This window comes from Oppia nitens, unplaced genomic scaffold, assembly GCF_028296485.1.
Source record: "Oppia nitens isolate AA-2021 unplaced genomic scaffold, nextdenovo-longstitch-racon4-pilon3 scaffold24_pilon_pilon_pilon, whole genome shotgun sequence".
Taxonomy (NCBI): Eukaryota; Metazoa; Arthropoda; class Arachnida; order Sarcoptiformes; family Oppiidae; genus Oppia; species Oppia nitens.
In genome coordinates this window covers 476,010-492,833 of record NW_026533204.1, presented here as the reverse complement: position 1 = coordinate 492,833, position 16,824 = coordinate 476,010, and the positions used below count along the sequence as shown (strand labels likewise).

The following is a 16,824-nucleotide window of genomic DNA, read 5'->3' as shown; positions in this document are numbered from 1 at the left end:
TGTGGGCTTGTAATAGATATTGTACTGTATATTAAGTTTTTTAAAAATATATTTATATATAAATCAAATTATTTTTATTATTATCTTTCTAAACAAAAATAATATTGTATATATAAAAACAATGAAACAAATAATTTAGTAAAACAATGATAATAATATCTTTGTGATTAACTTGTAAATAGTAAGTATATACAAAAATACATCACAATTTAGTGTATAAATATATAAAAACAAATGTATAAAAAATTACATAACATTAGTTGATTACTGTATATATATTAGTAGCTAATAGCACGCAAAATAGGTATAGCAAAAAATAAATAAACAAACTGTTTGAGTATATTATTGCTATTTTAAATGATTGATTGATATACTATTATAAGCGATCGTCGAGTTTATCTAATGATAATCAAAAGTAAATCTCAGAAACAAAATAAAACTATCGATTTATATCATATAAATTATTCTCTCTCTCTCTCTCTCTCTCTCTCTCTCTCTCTCTCTCTCTCTCTCTCTCTCTCTCTCTCTCTTTCTTTCTTTTTCACTCATTTACTCACCCACTGGTTCACTCATTCATTGCTTCTCATTTAGTAAAGCTAATCAAATTGTGTTTTTGATATTTTCTACCCCCTAATCAATATATAATACTAAATATAACAAAACTTTTTTGATTACAATTACTAAAGTTAGATCAGAAAGCAAGAGAAGCGAGAGAGGAGAGAGAGAGAGAGAGAGAGAGAGAGAGAGAGAGAGAGAAAGTTTGGAGAAAGAGATAGATTATCAAAAATATATATATTTGTTGCTCAACTGATAATATACTAAATTACTGTAATATATTGTACAGTATATGTTATATACTTTACTATACTATATAATAAATATATGACAATATACTAACTCACTGCTAATAAGACATTTGCCAATAATTTGATTTGAAGTCCAAATCTAACAGTATTTTTCTTGTATAATATAAACTTAAATAAATAGTAAGTCTTATAAAAATATATTTATACTTTACTGTAGTATTCACTTTAAAATAAAATAAAAATTGTTTATTCAATAAAAAAAACATAACAAAACAAGAATTTTCAAAAATCTATTCAAATAAAAATTTATTTATTTTTCAAAAAAAAGACAAACGAAAATTACGAGTTATAGAATATAGTTATATATTATATTATTATAGTATATACTGAATATATAAACTTAAATTTAAATATAAAATCTTATAGTTATACTATAGTATGTTTTTACACTAATAATAATAATAATAAATAGTTTAAATCTATTAAAATCTATTCCATCAGTTTATAAATTAAATCAAATATTGTATTTAATAATATTATTTTTTTTGATTCTATATTTAACTGTTAATATATAAATAATATAACATGTATTTTAATGTTTTAAAAAGCTATATTAAAAAAACTTTGTTTTTTCGTGTCATAATATTAAATAAACTACAAACTTGTAGAAAATTTTATAACTATATTTTAAAACAAAATTTTTAATTAAATATTACTATAATTAGTGAACAATTGAAATTAAAAATTTATTTTTTTTATTAAATAACAAAACCTACATAACTTTATTTTACATTATTTTACAGTATTTAACATATTTACTAATTTTATTTTATGACAAACTATGTAATCAATATTGTATTTTTGATGTCAACTTTTATAATGGCATACATACAGTATAATTACATGTTATAATAATATATTCACTAATGAGAATAAAGTCTAACAATATATATATATAGATTATATAAAAGTATTATATATCTTATATGTATTTCAATAGTAAAGAAAAAACAAAAAAAAAAAATCTTAATCAATAAACCTCTCATTAATATATAGTATACATGTGTATAATCTAAAACTTTTTTGATTGTTCAACCATTTAAAATATTTTTTCTCAGTACTGGAAATACCGACAAAAAAGTTTTTTTTAAAAAAATATAATACTTAATATTTGAGTCAATATTTATCTATAAAATTTGCATAAAACTCGAGTCTTTTTTTTCTTTTTAAAAAAAACTTTAAACACTACCACAAACCCAAAAGCATGCATTAAATATCCATATATTACAATAATGTACGACATATACAGTATATATAATACATATGTATATCATATAAATAAATCATAAGTGTATTTATAATTTATTCAAATGTGTTGTTATTTTATCAGTTATTCGCAATCAATTATGTATAATAATACAATATAAATTATATTGTGTAAAACAAGTCAATAAAACAATATGTGTATACACATACACATACATGACTAGTGATTTTTATATTATAGTTATTTAAACTAATTTTACTTAAAAAAAATAAAATAAAACTATTTTAACTATAATATTAGTTAGGAATTATGACATTTAAGATTTATAAAAATATATATATCATATAAAAACCAATAATTATTATTTGAAAAATTGATTTTGTTTTTTTAATCATATATACAGTAAATTGACAAACATTAAACCTTTTTTTGCATAAAAAACTATTGACGTTATTATTATAATAAAGTGGGTATAAAAAAAATTTTTTTTATCAAATTTAATTTAATAGCATCTACGTATATCTTTCTAAATTTAACTATTGCTAAAAATATATATATATAACTTTTCAAAATATACTCTAATAGTACTGTAAAATACAAAAAAGTGTATATTAAAACTTATGTGTTATTAAATTACAACAACAAAAATATATATTATTTTTATTGTTTAGGGAATCTCTTCAGGGAATCAATGACTGGATGACTGACTGAAAAGAAATTCAATGACTGATTTGTTTATAAAATAAATTATTATATTTGACAACAAAAACAGTAATAACAAACAAAAAAGTTATTGTTTGGACCAAAACATTTATATCACTAAAATAAAAATTGTTTAAATTGATTTAATAATGATTTTCAAAACTATAGTATTTTTCTATATATTTATATATATATATAAATAGTAATGAATATATGTATTGAATATATAGTAAAATGTATGTAAAATTATTCAAAGAATAGTTTTATTTCATGGATAGCACCGGTAGTATGAATTTAAAATTACTAAATTTATAGACACTAATAAATAATATTGATTTTTGAATTTATTTTAATAAATAAAGTAGATTTTGGTTGAATATTCTAGTTGTTATTTTTATTAAGTAATTTTATTTTATTTTCACACAAAAATCACAAGTATATGCCATTAAATAATATTATATTTATATAGATATACAATATATATATATATTTTGACACATTTTGGATGAGAAAAATTATTTTTAAATATTATTTTTAAAAAGCATATTTAGGATCATATTTCACACGCATACTGTATATAAAATTTGTTATATTTAAAAATTAAAACAAAATTTATAATGTATGTAATTTATTCAACAAAATTGTAATAAATACTGTGTTTTATTTTTTTAAATATATTCTTGTATATATATAAATATATAAATTTAATTAAAAATTTGTTAAATTCACAAATAGTTATTTGTAAATACTGTATTATCTTACATATACATCATATTATTGATAATTTTATTTTATAATAATTTGCAATTCATTAGACTATAGATGTAAACTCATATAACTGTGAAAACCTACAAATTATATATAAATAATAATAATAATAATATATAATAATTTTCCATCTACTTATCAATAATTTACAAACTATTATATTAAAACAAATATTAAAATATCGTTAAATTTCTAATAATTTTTAAATTATAGCAACAAATATATAAATATTTTGTAAACTACTAGTATGTACTTGAATTGAAATATAAGTATCTGAACTGTAGTATACAGTGTATAATATTTTGTTTGTTTAGTTTTTTAATTAATTTAAATAATTTTTTTCAAACTATTTATTATTAAGTACTATTATTAAGTATATTAACAGCAAAAATATTGGCAATAAAATTGCGTGTTAAATCAAATAATACAAATTGGTTTTCAATCACGATATAAATATTTTGTATATTTTTACAACAAAACATTTATTTGATAACTACTGTATTACAACAATTGTAGAAAACATAATAACTATCACAACAACAACAACTATTGTATTATACTATAGTAATCATAACAATAAATAGTCCCAATATATATTTTATCATCATCAAGTTTTTTATTTTTTATATAAAAAAATAAGCAATAAAATAGTAGCTATAACTATATATTATACTAAGAAACTAAATTTATTTTTATTTTGTTAAATAATACACAAACCATCGATAAATTTTGAATCATTGCATAACAAGTGTCTCGAAACAAATCAAAACATATTTATTTATTGCATATAAGATAAATATTATATATATATATATACTGTATATATTTATTTAGAAAAAATAGGAATTTTATGTAATTTTATTTATGTATATATAATATAATAATAATAGTAAAACTGAATCTTATATTATTAAATAAAATTTTTAAAAACAAAACAAAATATTTATTTATTATTTTATAGTAATAAATAAAAATAATTATATAATTGTAATATTAAATTTTAATAAACTATTTACTGTACTTACTGTGCATCGTTGGGACAGTAATTATGCTGTTCCTGAGGTAATGACTTAACAATACTATCACTCGTCGAGTTACAGATAGTGGTAGTAGTATTGGTAAAAGTAGTAGTAGTAGTAGTTTCTGGAGATTTTGTCAAATTTGATGTCTCCTTATTACTGATATTTCCTCTCTTAGGAAAAACCTGAGCGCCGGTTGTCGGCGACGAACAGTTGACCAATCGGTTGGTCGGCTGTCGCAGCGGTGACGATGTCAGCGCCTGTTGTTGAACACGCGAGTATGTGTCCACCGATGGCGACTCATTTTCTTTGGTCGTCGACTTTCGGATAATTTTTTCGGTAACTCTAACTGTTCGCGGAGTTCCGTCAGCTGCGAACGTAGTTTCCAGTCGGGTTGTATAGCCGATCGGTGCCCGCACTACAAACGATGCCGACTGTGAGTCACGTTGAGCCGACAGTAGGATCTCGTAGGCTTCGCTATACGAGCACTGGGAGACATCGCGATCGTTGATCCTCAGTATAAGATCGCCTGGACGTATGAGTCCTGACTTTTCGGCCTCGCCGTTACGGTGAAGTTCACTTACCGACAGTGTCGGTGCTGTTGCCCGGGACTTGACAGTAAACCCGAAACCGGTAACACCTGTTTTCAGTCGACACCGCATTATCGATGGCATTGTCGATAAGTAACTATTAGTAGTGATGTTGTTTGAAGTGTTAGTAATTTGATTCATAGCTTATTTGGGTATTGCTTCGGGACTGTCCTCTAATACGACTGACTATTCAATAATAATTAATTTCTCTTTTTTAATATTAAAGTTAATTTTATGAATATATAAAATAATTAGAAATTTGATGCTTTTTTCTATTACTTTTAAATGTCGCTAAAAACTATTATATGCATTGATTTTATAATATGAATAACATTTATTATAGATATCAACAACAATAATAATAATACTGTATTAATATTATAATAGTTTTTAATTAGAAAATACTTATAATAAATAATTAAATGCGATTTATATTCAATGATAACAAAAATATTTAATTAAAACTCATTGAATAATAATACCCAATAAGACAAACAAACGGACAAATAAAATAAAAAGTTTTTCAATATTATTATCAATGACTTGCATCTGATTGACTCTCTTTCTTCTTCCTCAATGTCTATCTCTTTATATGTCAATCCTTTTATATATATCTCCCACTCTATAGCCTATCCTCTCAAGTCTTCCTCTCTTTTCTCTTCCGAAAAAACTTTTACTGAATAATCGTTTCGACAAAAAAATATAATCAGATGTGCGAAGTAGTAGTAATAATAATAGTAGTAGTAGTAGTAGTAGTTATATTCATGGATTGCTTGATGTTTGGATAACTTATTATTATTATTATTATCATTCACTGTTCATCAAACCACGCTCTGGATGGATGAGAGGAGCGAGAGAAAGACAGACAGTGATCTAACCACCAGTTTTCACAAACAGTATATACTGTACACACATAACAACTTCAAAAATTTCTTGTAGTCCGCGCATGTCGTCCGCACCGTTATCACCGAGAATAAGATAAAGGAGTGCTTTTATATACCGACTCTCTCTCTCTCTCTCTCTCTCTCTCTCTCTCTCTCACACACACACACACACACACACAATGCAACTCACATTTTTGGTGACATGGGTTGCGCTTAGACTATATAGACGTGAGACCCATTTGGTTGGACATCCGTGTCATTAATGATGGAAATTAAAATCAAAAGCTTTTCCACTCTCTCATACATACATTTAGCTATTGTCTCCAAAAATTGCATATAAATCCCATTGACTGGTGTGTGTGTGTGTGTGTGTGTGTGTGTGTGTGTGTGTGTGTGTGTGTGTGTGTGTGTGTGTGTGTGTGTGTGTTTGTAGTTATCACACAACTATTGAAAATCTAAATAAAAAGATTATTACAGTATCTAATAAATACAGACAACACATTTACACTTATAATAATAATAATAATAATAACGTAATAATATATTTAGTTTTGTTTGCTATTTCTTTCATTAATATATTATTCATATTCTGTTAAGAATATTCTGGTTGCACTCAATGTATATATATATGTAATCAAAATTCAATGTGTTGTCGGACTAAATCATATAAACAAATAAATACAGTTCAGTATATATTATATAACATATTATACTATACTATATATATATATATATTGTATATTCTATTAATACTGTATTTATTATTAATACTTCATTAAATATTACCATATTTTTTAGTATTATACTGTTTTCCCCTAAAACTACTGTATCATAACACTTGAATTATTTATTTCTTTAAAAATTTTAATATAGTATATACCTAAATATTAATTTATAAATAAATATTAATTCCGGTTTTTAAAATGCTATTAAGACAGATCATATTTATTATAATTGATGAATAATTAAATTAATATATCCATATTAATACTATTATTATTATTATATGTTTTTAATTGGAAAATTATTATAATTTATAGTATTGAATTGTCTCTTATATTTTTATCTATATATACAGTATATATTTGCATATTATAAAAAATGTTTATTTAGATTATAAAAAACAAACCAAAAAATAGTAACCAAACTTTTTTTTTTTAATGTGATAATTAAACATCACACACACACACACACACACACACACACACACACACACACACACACACACTTTTTTAATACTTATCAAAAATCTACACAATCTTTTGAATATACAGTTTTAGTTTTTATTTTATTTTGTTGTAATTAATTTAACTTGCTATAGTAATTCATCAATGTCATTCATGTTAGACAAACATGCAAACAAATTATATTTGTTAAGAAGATTTAGTTTTTATCCAAAATATTTTTTTTAAATCTATTAAATTAATTAGCAAAATGTATTTATTATGGTATATCATATTATACATACTAAATGTATATAATATTTATTATATATATATATATATATATATATATATATATATTCTATATATTATTATATAATACTGACAGCATTGATACTATCAATAGTAAAATATATTGTAAATACCGGTATACTATTTTATTAAGAAATTACATTAACAGTTATCAAATATTAATGTAATTTACAGTATATAGGATACAAATAGATTATTAGATAATTAGTAATTTTATTTAATAATAAATTGAAAAAAACGCAGTTATATTATGTTAATTTTCATCGGATTAATATTGAATTACATAAATATTATACTAATATAATCGTATTTTCTATATTAAATAATATATTAATATTAAATCATCATATTTTTAGTATTGCATACAATATTTTATGGCTTTATATTTATTATTTAACTTAAACTTGAACTTTATATAATAACCTTATATAATAATATAATAGTAACTTATAAATTAATATATACAGTATATTAGTACCGGTATATACCTACATAATAATAGTACAGTATATTATATAAATTTTATAATACATTAGTTGTAATTTATATATAAATTTAAATAATAATTATCTTCGCAAATATTTAAGTATAAAGAAAAATATTTTTCTTAAATTCGTAAAAATTTTAATTGTTTTTTAAATTACAAAAAATGTTTATAATTTAAATATTTCTAAAAAATACAACAAACTATATTGTAACAAAAAACTCATTAATGAAATGAGTATTTATTTTATTTATTTTTTAATAATTTAGTAATATTAGAGCCAATAATAAAAATTATGATACAAAAAAAATTATTTTCATTTGTATGTAATGTCACATAATTATTTTAAAAAATTAATAATTGTATTAGATGCATATTTTGACTAGATTATTTTTTAAGTATCAAATTTAAATACCATACTATTTTTTAAAAAAATTATATTATCCGCACATTAATACATAAGTACAGTACATTATAATAGTTATTACAGTATAATAATATTATTAATAATAATAATGAAAAAAATTTGACATTTATAACAAAATTAATACTTAATTCCTTGTATTAATAATAAATAAATAATACAAAAACTTCAATCATATATAAATAATACTCAACAAAATCTGACAATTATTTAGTGTAAATACAGTACAAAAAAATATATTGCAATTAAAATTAATCAACAATATTACTGTAATTATTATATACAGTATAATAATAATAATAATTAATAACATATATAACTTTAAAAAATATAACAAATAATAATTTAAAGTCTGGTCACTTCATCACAGTCTTCATCGTCGTCGTCATCGTCACCGACGGGTCGGCCATCACTGCCTGTCTCACTGTCAACAATGGCTTGAATTCGTTGGGCAATCTCTGGCTTAGCCGAATCAGTCAAGTTTCGGATCAATTGGGAAATAAACAAATTGATGGACAACAATTGCCCCGATCGGTTGATAGCTAATACGGTTTGCGAGTCGTCGTCCAACAGTGCGGCAAACACTACCGATGCCGATATGACTGCCGACTGTATAAGAGCGGCCGAGTCCATGTCGCATAGGTATAGGGCACCGTACTTTGTAAATACGTAAATAAGTCCTAATTCCGTATTGCATTCAATGGCAACCGGTATATCCATGTGTTGAACATCGTTGCCATCGACAAGAGGTATGACTTCTGTGCGTGAAATTAACGAGTTGTTGCCTTCGGGTATCGGTCCCAACTCTATGATGTATATCTTAAAAGTATTCATATGACTACGTTTGGCGGCCAATAGTACGTTGGTTGGCCAACGGTTAGCTTGGAATCGGTACTCGCATAGTGTGAACGCATGGGCTTCGATACATTGGGACAGTTGGTTGCGTTCAGAATAGATCTGAATACAGCCGTTTATATCACCTGTTTTTTTTAAAAAAAACACAGTAAGAAATTAGTTGACAATTAGTTATACTCTAATTAAAATAGGTTTACCTTCATCGTCAACATATAGCGACGATATGGCAAACCATAACTGGTTTCGTAGATCACACTTATAGCCAGTGATCTGATAGTCGCGAAAACGTTTGTCAAGTTTGAAGACAAGTTTCGGTTCAAATGGATAGTCAATACACCAGTGATAGACATCAATATCGGTGATGATTGCAATTGTATTGCTGGCAATCCAGCACCAGTAAAGGCATCGGGAGGCGAACGGCAAAGTGTTTAAGCACTTATTGGTAGCGACACAATAGACGGCCAGATAACGGTCGTTAGAGATGGCGATCATCTCATTGTCGGCCGATATTTGGGCGCATTTTGTGTCGCAACTGGTCTGACAATTGTACAGATGATTAGTAAACGGATTGATTACTGTGATAACTGTTTCCTGAGATACAACACCGGCGATCGCACCGTTAGTTTTATGATTAGGACAGTGGCCTTCGTGACTATTTCTGATGTGCTGTAGATCGTCACAACTGTAGTTGCGATGGTATGGGCTAAACAAATGCGGATAATAGGCCTCCGACGGTAAACTGCAGGCCATTTCCGTAGAGACCATTGGTTCCAGTCCTTGACACTCTTGCATAGGCTTACTATGTCGGACGGCAATCCATCGATAGCTATTTATCTTTACTTTTGACCAATTGATGTCCTTTTCATTGATACCCAAATCAGTTAACTACACGAAAATTTTTTTAAAAAAATTGTATATTAACTTATTTTACAGATATATGATATGTTAAGGACATGTATGCTAGAATGCGAGGAAAGTTATGTATGTTTTGAATACCTGTACAAGTTGTGTAACATTGATGACCGGTTCATTATCATCGTCATCATCATCACCGATGGTAGACATTATTAAAAAAACAATTTAGTTTTTGATTTTATAATATCAAATGCTTTTGTTGACCACAACTACAGTACAATCAATGATCAACTACTGTACAGTAATATTATCAGTAATTGACTAACAAATTGACAATAATTAAAATGCATTATTCAAACGGGGCGTCACATAAAAATGTGATGACAATGAATGCGATAATCACGATATTCAATGTTTATCACTATTTTATTTAATTATTTATATTTTATTTGTTTGTTTGTTTGTATAATACAATGTATTTACATAGTATTGTTAGATAAGTTGTATTGATTTATATGGATATCGTATAAAAAGCGGATATAATTTGATGACAAATCACTAGTAAATCAGTCACTGTTTGCTAAATCAAAATAAAACAAACATTTGTCTTAATTATCCAATGATTTCTCCGGCTTTTATTTGGTTGATGTCATCACAAAAACTATATGATAAACATATCATATATTAGATACACAACAAACAGTCAATAATAATAATAATGTTAATTATTAATATGATTGTGTCATTTAGGTATAGGTGCCCGAGTTAATAATAATAATAATAAGTTAATTATTAATATGATTGTGCCATTTAGGTGTAGGTGCCCGATTTAATAATAATAATAATAAGTTAATTATTAATATGATTGTGCCATTTAGGTGTAGGTATTTAATAATAATAATAATAAGTTAATTATTAATATGATTGTGCCATTTAGGTGTAGGTGCCCGATTTAATAATAATAATAATAAGTTAATTATTAATATGATTGTGCCATTTAGGTGTAGGTGCCCGATTTAATAATAATAATAATAAGTTAATTATTAATATGATTGTGCCATTTAGGTGTAGGTGCCCGATTTAATAATAATAATAATGTAAATTACTGTATATCATATACAAATGTGCTAGGTTATCAAATATATTATGATAGATCCATAAGTCATTCATGTATTATACTGTAGTTAGTTGTCTTTAGCTAATTGATGTATAGTAATAATCAGTGATTATTAATGTTGTTATTATTATTGATGATAGTTAATGATGATGTTGATGGTGGTCATGATGGTGGTGACTGGATGTTTTACTTGTCAATGGAGTACAGTAGGTAAATACACAATGCATGAAAATTTAGGTATGAGCTACTGTATGTCTTAGCTATTATGTGTGTCTATCTAACTGACTGACTGACAGTACAATAATTATGATTTGTATTGAAATATATTGTATATAAACACAAATTGTAAGCATAACTATCAACAAAATATATGACTTCACACATGTCTTTAAATAACACTAAAACTATTTTACAAAACTCAATGTTTTCAATATCGATGTAATAATTTTTACTGAATATCTTTACTATTAATACTTTACTGTATTGTATTACTACTGGCATTGGATTTACTTAATGTATACTAAACTTTATGATATATGATATTTTTATTATTAAAAAAAAATCCCGATTATAAATCTAATATTTAATGTTTGTTTTGTTGTTATTGTTGTTGTATGAAATCATCTAGATACAATAATCAAGAAAAATTTTTTTTATTTAATATAAATATTTAAACATTGATTTTCTTTTAAATCTACAATATTTTATTGTTAAAATCAATTAAACTATATTTGCGGGAAATGGGGAGTGAAAAGGAAAGTTAGTTATATTTAGATTTATAATGTTGTAAACTAAACATATTTTTTCTATGTGTATGTGTTATCCCATTCCCTTATGTATTATAATTTAATACATTTTCCTCGAAAAAAATATTTATTTTATTTATTTAAAAAAAATAACTTTATATTTGTTGTATTTAATACTATACTCAAGTCTAACATAAAAATTGACACAAACAGTGATAAATAACTATTATTTTTAATACACTTTCTATACATATATACAGTACTATATATATCCGGTAAATGAATAAAAATAAATTGTTAGGGATTTTAAATCCCGCACTAATCGGATGGCCTGTGAAGCGCATACATACACACTGTGTGTAATACACAAACACAATATACTACCTGTGCCCACCACTATATTAATGCACACTTGGCTACACTACTGTCTAATACCAGAGCCTGTTTTATGTTTACCAGTTGTGTGTTAAAGGGAAATGGTTGGGAAAACATACACACCCGACAACAGTAAACCAATAACCGCACTGTATTTCGGTTGTAATAATAAACGCAGACGACTACAGTATGACAGTGCTTGAAAAACTGCCTGTGCTTTATACATATATACTGTGTGTTTATATATGAGAGAGTTTCTCTCTCTCAGCGAACGGAAACTCGCCATTTGATACGGAAATACCAGTGCCAGTAGTAGTTGCCTACCAGTGCTATAGTATAGACTGTATGAGAGAGAGAGAGCCCGCATAACAGTATTTGTAATGACAGCGAGTTTTTAGTTGTTTTTTTAGTATTCATTAATATTTCAATAGTTTTTTTTGTTGGTATTGTTTTTTGTTGAGTGGATCTAACTATCGATACAAATCATCGGCAAATAAAAACTGTGTCCAAACCAACAAACACAAAGTTCAGGTATTTTTATATGTCATCTMTATATATATATMTGTATCTTTTATATACCGTTCCTGTGTTTGTCTCTATACTGTTATCTACAGTATAAAAGTAACACTGCTTTTCCCGACACACACACAACCCGTACGGGTATTGTCCGATAGTTTATATAAACAGTAGATTGATTTTCATCATATTTTTTTAACAATAAGTTTTTATATTTATATATATAATATATATTTTTTATGTCAACCCGATTATACAGGTGTTTATTAATCGGGAAATACACAGTATTAATGTCAGCCGATACAGAGCTAAGCGAAATCAATTTGTCGGCCACGGAAGCAGCCGATGGCGACTCGCCGGGATCGGCACCCAAACGCAAAGTTGGCCGTCCAATAACGTCGGAGCGTACACTTGCCCGGTATGACCGCTCTCTATCTATAATTAGTAATAATAATTTAAGTGATATAAATGTCGAAACGGGAACAATATAGATACCCGACCCGCGGATATAGGATTTAGCTTATATTTAACTAAATTATAAATTAAGTGTAATTACCGTAATAGTGTCCGGGTTGTTCCCGTTTTAACATTGAATCCAAACATTGCATATACTGTATGATAACTATTGACTAACTTTATATTACAATATATATTAATAAGCTATTTATTTAAAACTAAAATTACCGTAAATACTATTTTCTACTATACTTTTCAAAAATTATTTTTTTTTTTAATTTTTACCTTAATTTGAGTTTTTCTATAAATTGATTAAATTTCGGTTTTATTTTTGCGGGTTTCAATTTAAAAAAAGCACACAAACCAAACCAATTATCTGTTATTAATTGTTTAATATATCACATATAATATCCTTAATTTGTTTTAAATACTACACACACACACAACCCCTAAAAAAATATTTGCAAAATAAAGTTTTTTCTATAAAAAAATAAAATAAAAATAAATGGTTTAAAGCAAACAAATTATATTATTTGTTTTGTATGGCAAACACTTACACAATCGTATGCCACCAATTGATGTCCTGTCCCACTGAAAATTAATTAGCAATTTTCCGGCCATCGATGAGATACGAGACAAACTGGCGACCGGCGAATGTTTCGGCCGCCAGAGAGCCAACGGTTCCAGTTCTGGCGTCTGGAAACTGTTCGAAGAGATAGCCTATACCAATACACAACTGTTCACTGGGATTGTCCGATGTAGTGCCTGTCAATTCATGACCAGATATCACGGCCAGATAACGGGTAAGCAAATTTGATTTTAACAAATCCTGACTATCAAATGACTAATTGATTGGCTCTCTAATCGATAGGTACGTCACATATGCGGCGACACCATTGTTTTCGAGAACTATTTCCCGAACAATTTGCAAACCCGCAGACCAGGTCGACGCCGACGATGTCGGCCAACAAAATTAAGAAAGGTGTGACCAAAACACGACTTTCGGTGATAATTGTAATTATAATTTTTGCGATTTTTTCTACCGCAGAGCCAAAAGTGACGCCTAAACTATCGATAGGACGCCAATCTAACAGTACGCCAATGAGCTCACTGATCAACAGGTCAGCCACCGATACGCCTAACGGTACGCCTAAGATGTTAGTTCAGGCCAACAATAAGTTGGCTAATATAAAGTCGGAGCTCAGGGAACGCATACTACAGTTGTGCTATAATGAGCTAATTAGCGTCGAAACAGTGACCAGCGATTCGTTCAAAGCTATTGTCCAGTCACTGGTCAAGTTGATCACTGCCGTCGGCAAGGGATCTATATCTTTACCGGACAGTAACCAACTGTACGCTCAAATGACCGGTCAATACAATCAATGCAAAAATCGGGTCAAAGAGGGTCTCAATACGGCTCTGGACAGGAATATCGGTGCTGCACTGGTATGTGACTCTGAGAACGACCGGTGCGTAATATCTACTTACTATATTGACCAGAGTTGGCAGTTAGTAGAGAGTATACTGAGCGCATCGGCATTGGGCTGCGATATCAACTTATTTATTAGCCAAACACTCGATGATTTCGGCCTCAATGAAGACCGACGTCTGGCAAAGTTTACATTCATATCGCGCGGCGGACTCTTTGATGGCGTATCCATGTGTCTGACATCGATGGCACACGTTATCGACGCTGTCATCGAGAGTGCCGTATTCAGTGACGACAATTTTACAGAGATTGTCGAAAATTGTAAAGTGATTTGCGCTGAACTTCGGCTAGTAATCGATGGCTATCCCATCGAATGGGTCAACAAATACGAAGTAATGCGCTATGTTGTCGAAAGTCGTCATAAATTCGAGCTGAAGAACTCGTCACTTGATTTGGGATTAGTTGAAGATTTGGTAGACTTCTTGGGGCCGTTCAAAGCGGCGGCCATAGAATTACGTCAATGCAGTCGTCATCCGACTATAAACCATGTTTTGCTCTGGTATTATAAACTACTTAAGCATTTGAATACTACCGGCGATGACGAAACGTCTATCGCTGACCTCAAAACCGTAATCAAGACAGGAATGGAACAGAACTTTCAGTTGCAAACCTTTCACAAGATTGCGGCCTTTCTGTGGCCAAACTTTCGTTTCTTGAAGATGTTGTCCAGCGAAGAACGAGAGGAAGTGCACAATGAAGTTAGAAATCTCATCGAAACTCGCGCCCATATTGAAGACCTGGACGGTATCGGCGACGACTGTGTTATTCGTGGCGTCGACAGCAGCGGTGCGTCCAACCCTAAGAAGGCCCGATCGGACTTCGATGAATGGGAGGAACAGGTGTCCGATAAAGACGAACTCAACAAATATATATCGGTTCAGTTGACCACTTGTAACGAACAAAACATACTGAGCTGGTGGAAAGACCATCAGAATGAGTTCCCGAAGTTGGCAAAGCTGGCCAAATGGATTCTCTCGATACCAGCGTCGGTAACGTCGCTGGAAAGGTTCCGCTTGTTGTCCAATCAGGATATCAACCAGGAATTGCTTTTCATGCACTGCAATGCGTGAGTTGTTGTTGGAGGGGACAGTCGACTTAAAATATCATCGACAGTTATTTTGTGTCCATTAAAAAATCAAGTTAAAAAGGTTATTGGTTTGGTTATAGTGTGTTTTAGGCTATTCCTCTTCATTTAGTTAGTGTGCTATCAAAATATCTTTACTAATACTTAAATTTAAGTCAAAAAACATTTTGAGTGTATATTATTATAACCCATAAAATATATGTAAATTTTTTATGCAATTTCGGTTGTTATGACAGACCGTTTAGGAGGAGTTTAGTGATGGATAAGTCGACAAAGAGTTCGTGGCAGAAGAAGATGGATATAAAGAATGAACGCAGAAATGCCAAACTCTATGATCAGGAGATCAAAGATAGAAAACGGGAGTTAATTGAGGTTTCAATTGATTGAATATAAACTAAACTAAAAAATATATAGATTTTCTTAAATAATAATTATATCAATCAATCGATTGAAATGATGGACACAATCAAACTCATTGAATGGATGATGAGTCGAACCGTCCGTCCAGACATTTAAGACAATCAAATTCATAACTAACTGATTGTTGTTTTTAAATATTCTTTTTAAAATATAGGAAAAAACAAAACGAAGAGAAGAGAATCAGCGCAGAAAAGAGGAAAACCGTCTCAAAGCAGAGATAACTGTTCCGGTAATGACATGACATCCCATTAGTTTACTAATTATATACCATATAGTTTAGTCCAATTGTCTTAATGTCCACTAAATTCATTGTTTTTTATTACTTTCATTCAGATTAAGAACAAGAAGAAACTCAACAGAATCGCTAAGAAACAGATGAGACAAATGAAGAGAATTCGCAAACAATAGACACTCAGCATCTCATATATGGATAATAATTATAAAAAAATGACAAAATAACTCATTTCACAACAGAAAACAAACAAATTGATT

General features: G+C 28.0%; 3 protein-coding genes across 4 annotated transcripts; 1 reads left to right on the top strand and 2 right to left on the bottom strand.

Annotated features, from left to right (window-relative positions):
- Positions 1 to 4,564: 4,564 nt before the first annotated feature.
- On the bottom strand, positions 4,565 to 5,293 carry LOC128954036 (nitric oxide synthase, brain-like). Its single transcript, XM_054299599.1, has one exon. The coding sequence runs from the start codon at positions 5,291 to 5,293 to the stop codon at positions 4,565 to 4,567; it is 729 nt and encodes a 242-aa protein (XP_054155574.1).
- Positions 5,294 to 8,764: 3,471 nt separating this feature from the next.
- LOC128954034 (clathrin heavy chain-like) lies at positions 8,765 to 10,515 on the bottom strand. The gene is made up of 3 exons (XM_054299598.1): positions 10,271 to 10,515; positions 9,472 to 10,159; positions 8,765 to 9,399 (listed from the first exon to the last, which is right to left on the bottom strand). The coding sequence occupies exons 1-3, from the start codon at positions 10,337 to 10,339 to the stop codon at positions 8,765 to 8,767; spliced, it is 1,392 nt and encodes a 463-aa protein (XP_054155573.1). The 5' UTR covers positions 10,340 to 10,515.
- Positions 10,516 to 12,632: 2,117 nt separating this feature from the next.
- On the top strand, positions 12,633 to 16,732 carry LOC128953880 (zinc finger protein 618-like). 2 transcript variants are annotated; one of them, XM_054299411.1, is made up of 8 exons: positions 12,633 to 12,898; positions 13,143 to 13,301; positions 13,946 to 14,142; positions 14,211 to 14,321; positions 14,388 to 14,785; positions 14,840 to 15,894; positions 16,487 to 16,561; positions 16,666 to 16,732. In XM_054299411.1, the coding sequence occupies exons 2-7, from the start codon at positions 13,174 to 13,176 to the stop codon at positions 16,551 to 16,553; spliced, it is 1,956 nt and encodes a 651-aa protein (XP_054155386.1). In that variant the 5' UTR covers positions 12,633 to 12,898; positions 13,143 to 13,173; the 3' UTR covers positions 16,554 to 16,561; positions 16,666 to 16,732. The 2 variants fall into 2 exon arrangements, with proteins under 2 accessions (XP_054155386.1, XP_054155385.1); XM_054299410.1 differs by having other exon boundaries at positions 14,388 to 15,894.
- Positions 16,733 to 16,824: the final 92 nt, after the last annotated feature.

Excerpts from the sequence above, each read along its gene's own strand:
- LOC128954036 (XM_054299599.1), bottom strand. The coding sequence starts at position 5,293 with ATGAATCAAATTACTAACACTTCAAACAACATCACTACTAATAGTTAC.
- LOC128953880 (XM_054299410.1), top strand. The coding sequence starts at position 13,174 with ATGTCAGCCGATACAGAGCTAAGCGAAATCAATTTGTCGGCCACGGAA. Across the intron at positions 14,143-14,210 it reads ATATCACGGCCAGATAACGG|GTACGTCACATATGCGGCGA; the intron begins GTAAGCAAATTT and ends TCTAATCGATAG. Across the intron at positions 14,322-14,387 it reads GGCCAACAAAATTAAGAAAG|AGCCAAAAGTGACGCCTAAA; the intron begins GTGTGACCAAAA and ends TTTCTACCGCAG.
- LOC128954034 (XM_054299598.1), bottom strand. The coding sequence starts at position 10,339 with ATGTCTACCATCGGTGATGATGATGACGATGATAATGAACCGGTCATC. Across the intron at positions 10,160-10,270 it reads ATGTTACACAACTTGTACAG|TTAACTGATTTGGGTATCAA; the intron begins GTATTCAAAACA and ends ATTTTCGTGTAG. Across the intron at positions 9,400-9,471 it reads GCTATATGTTGACGATGAAG|GTGATATAAACGGCTGTATT; the intron begins GTAAACCTATTT and ends TAAAAAAAACAG.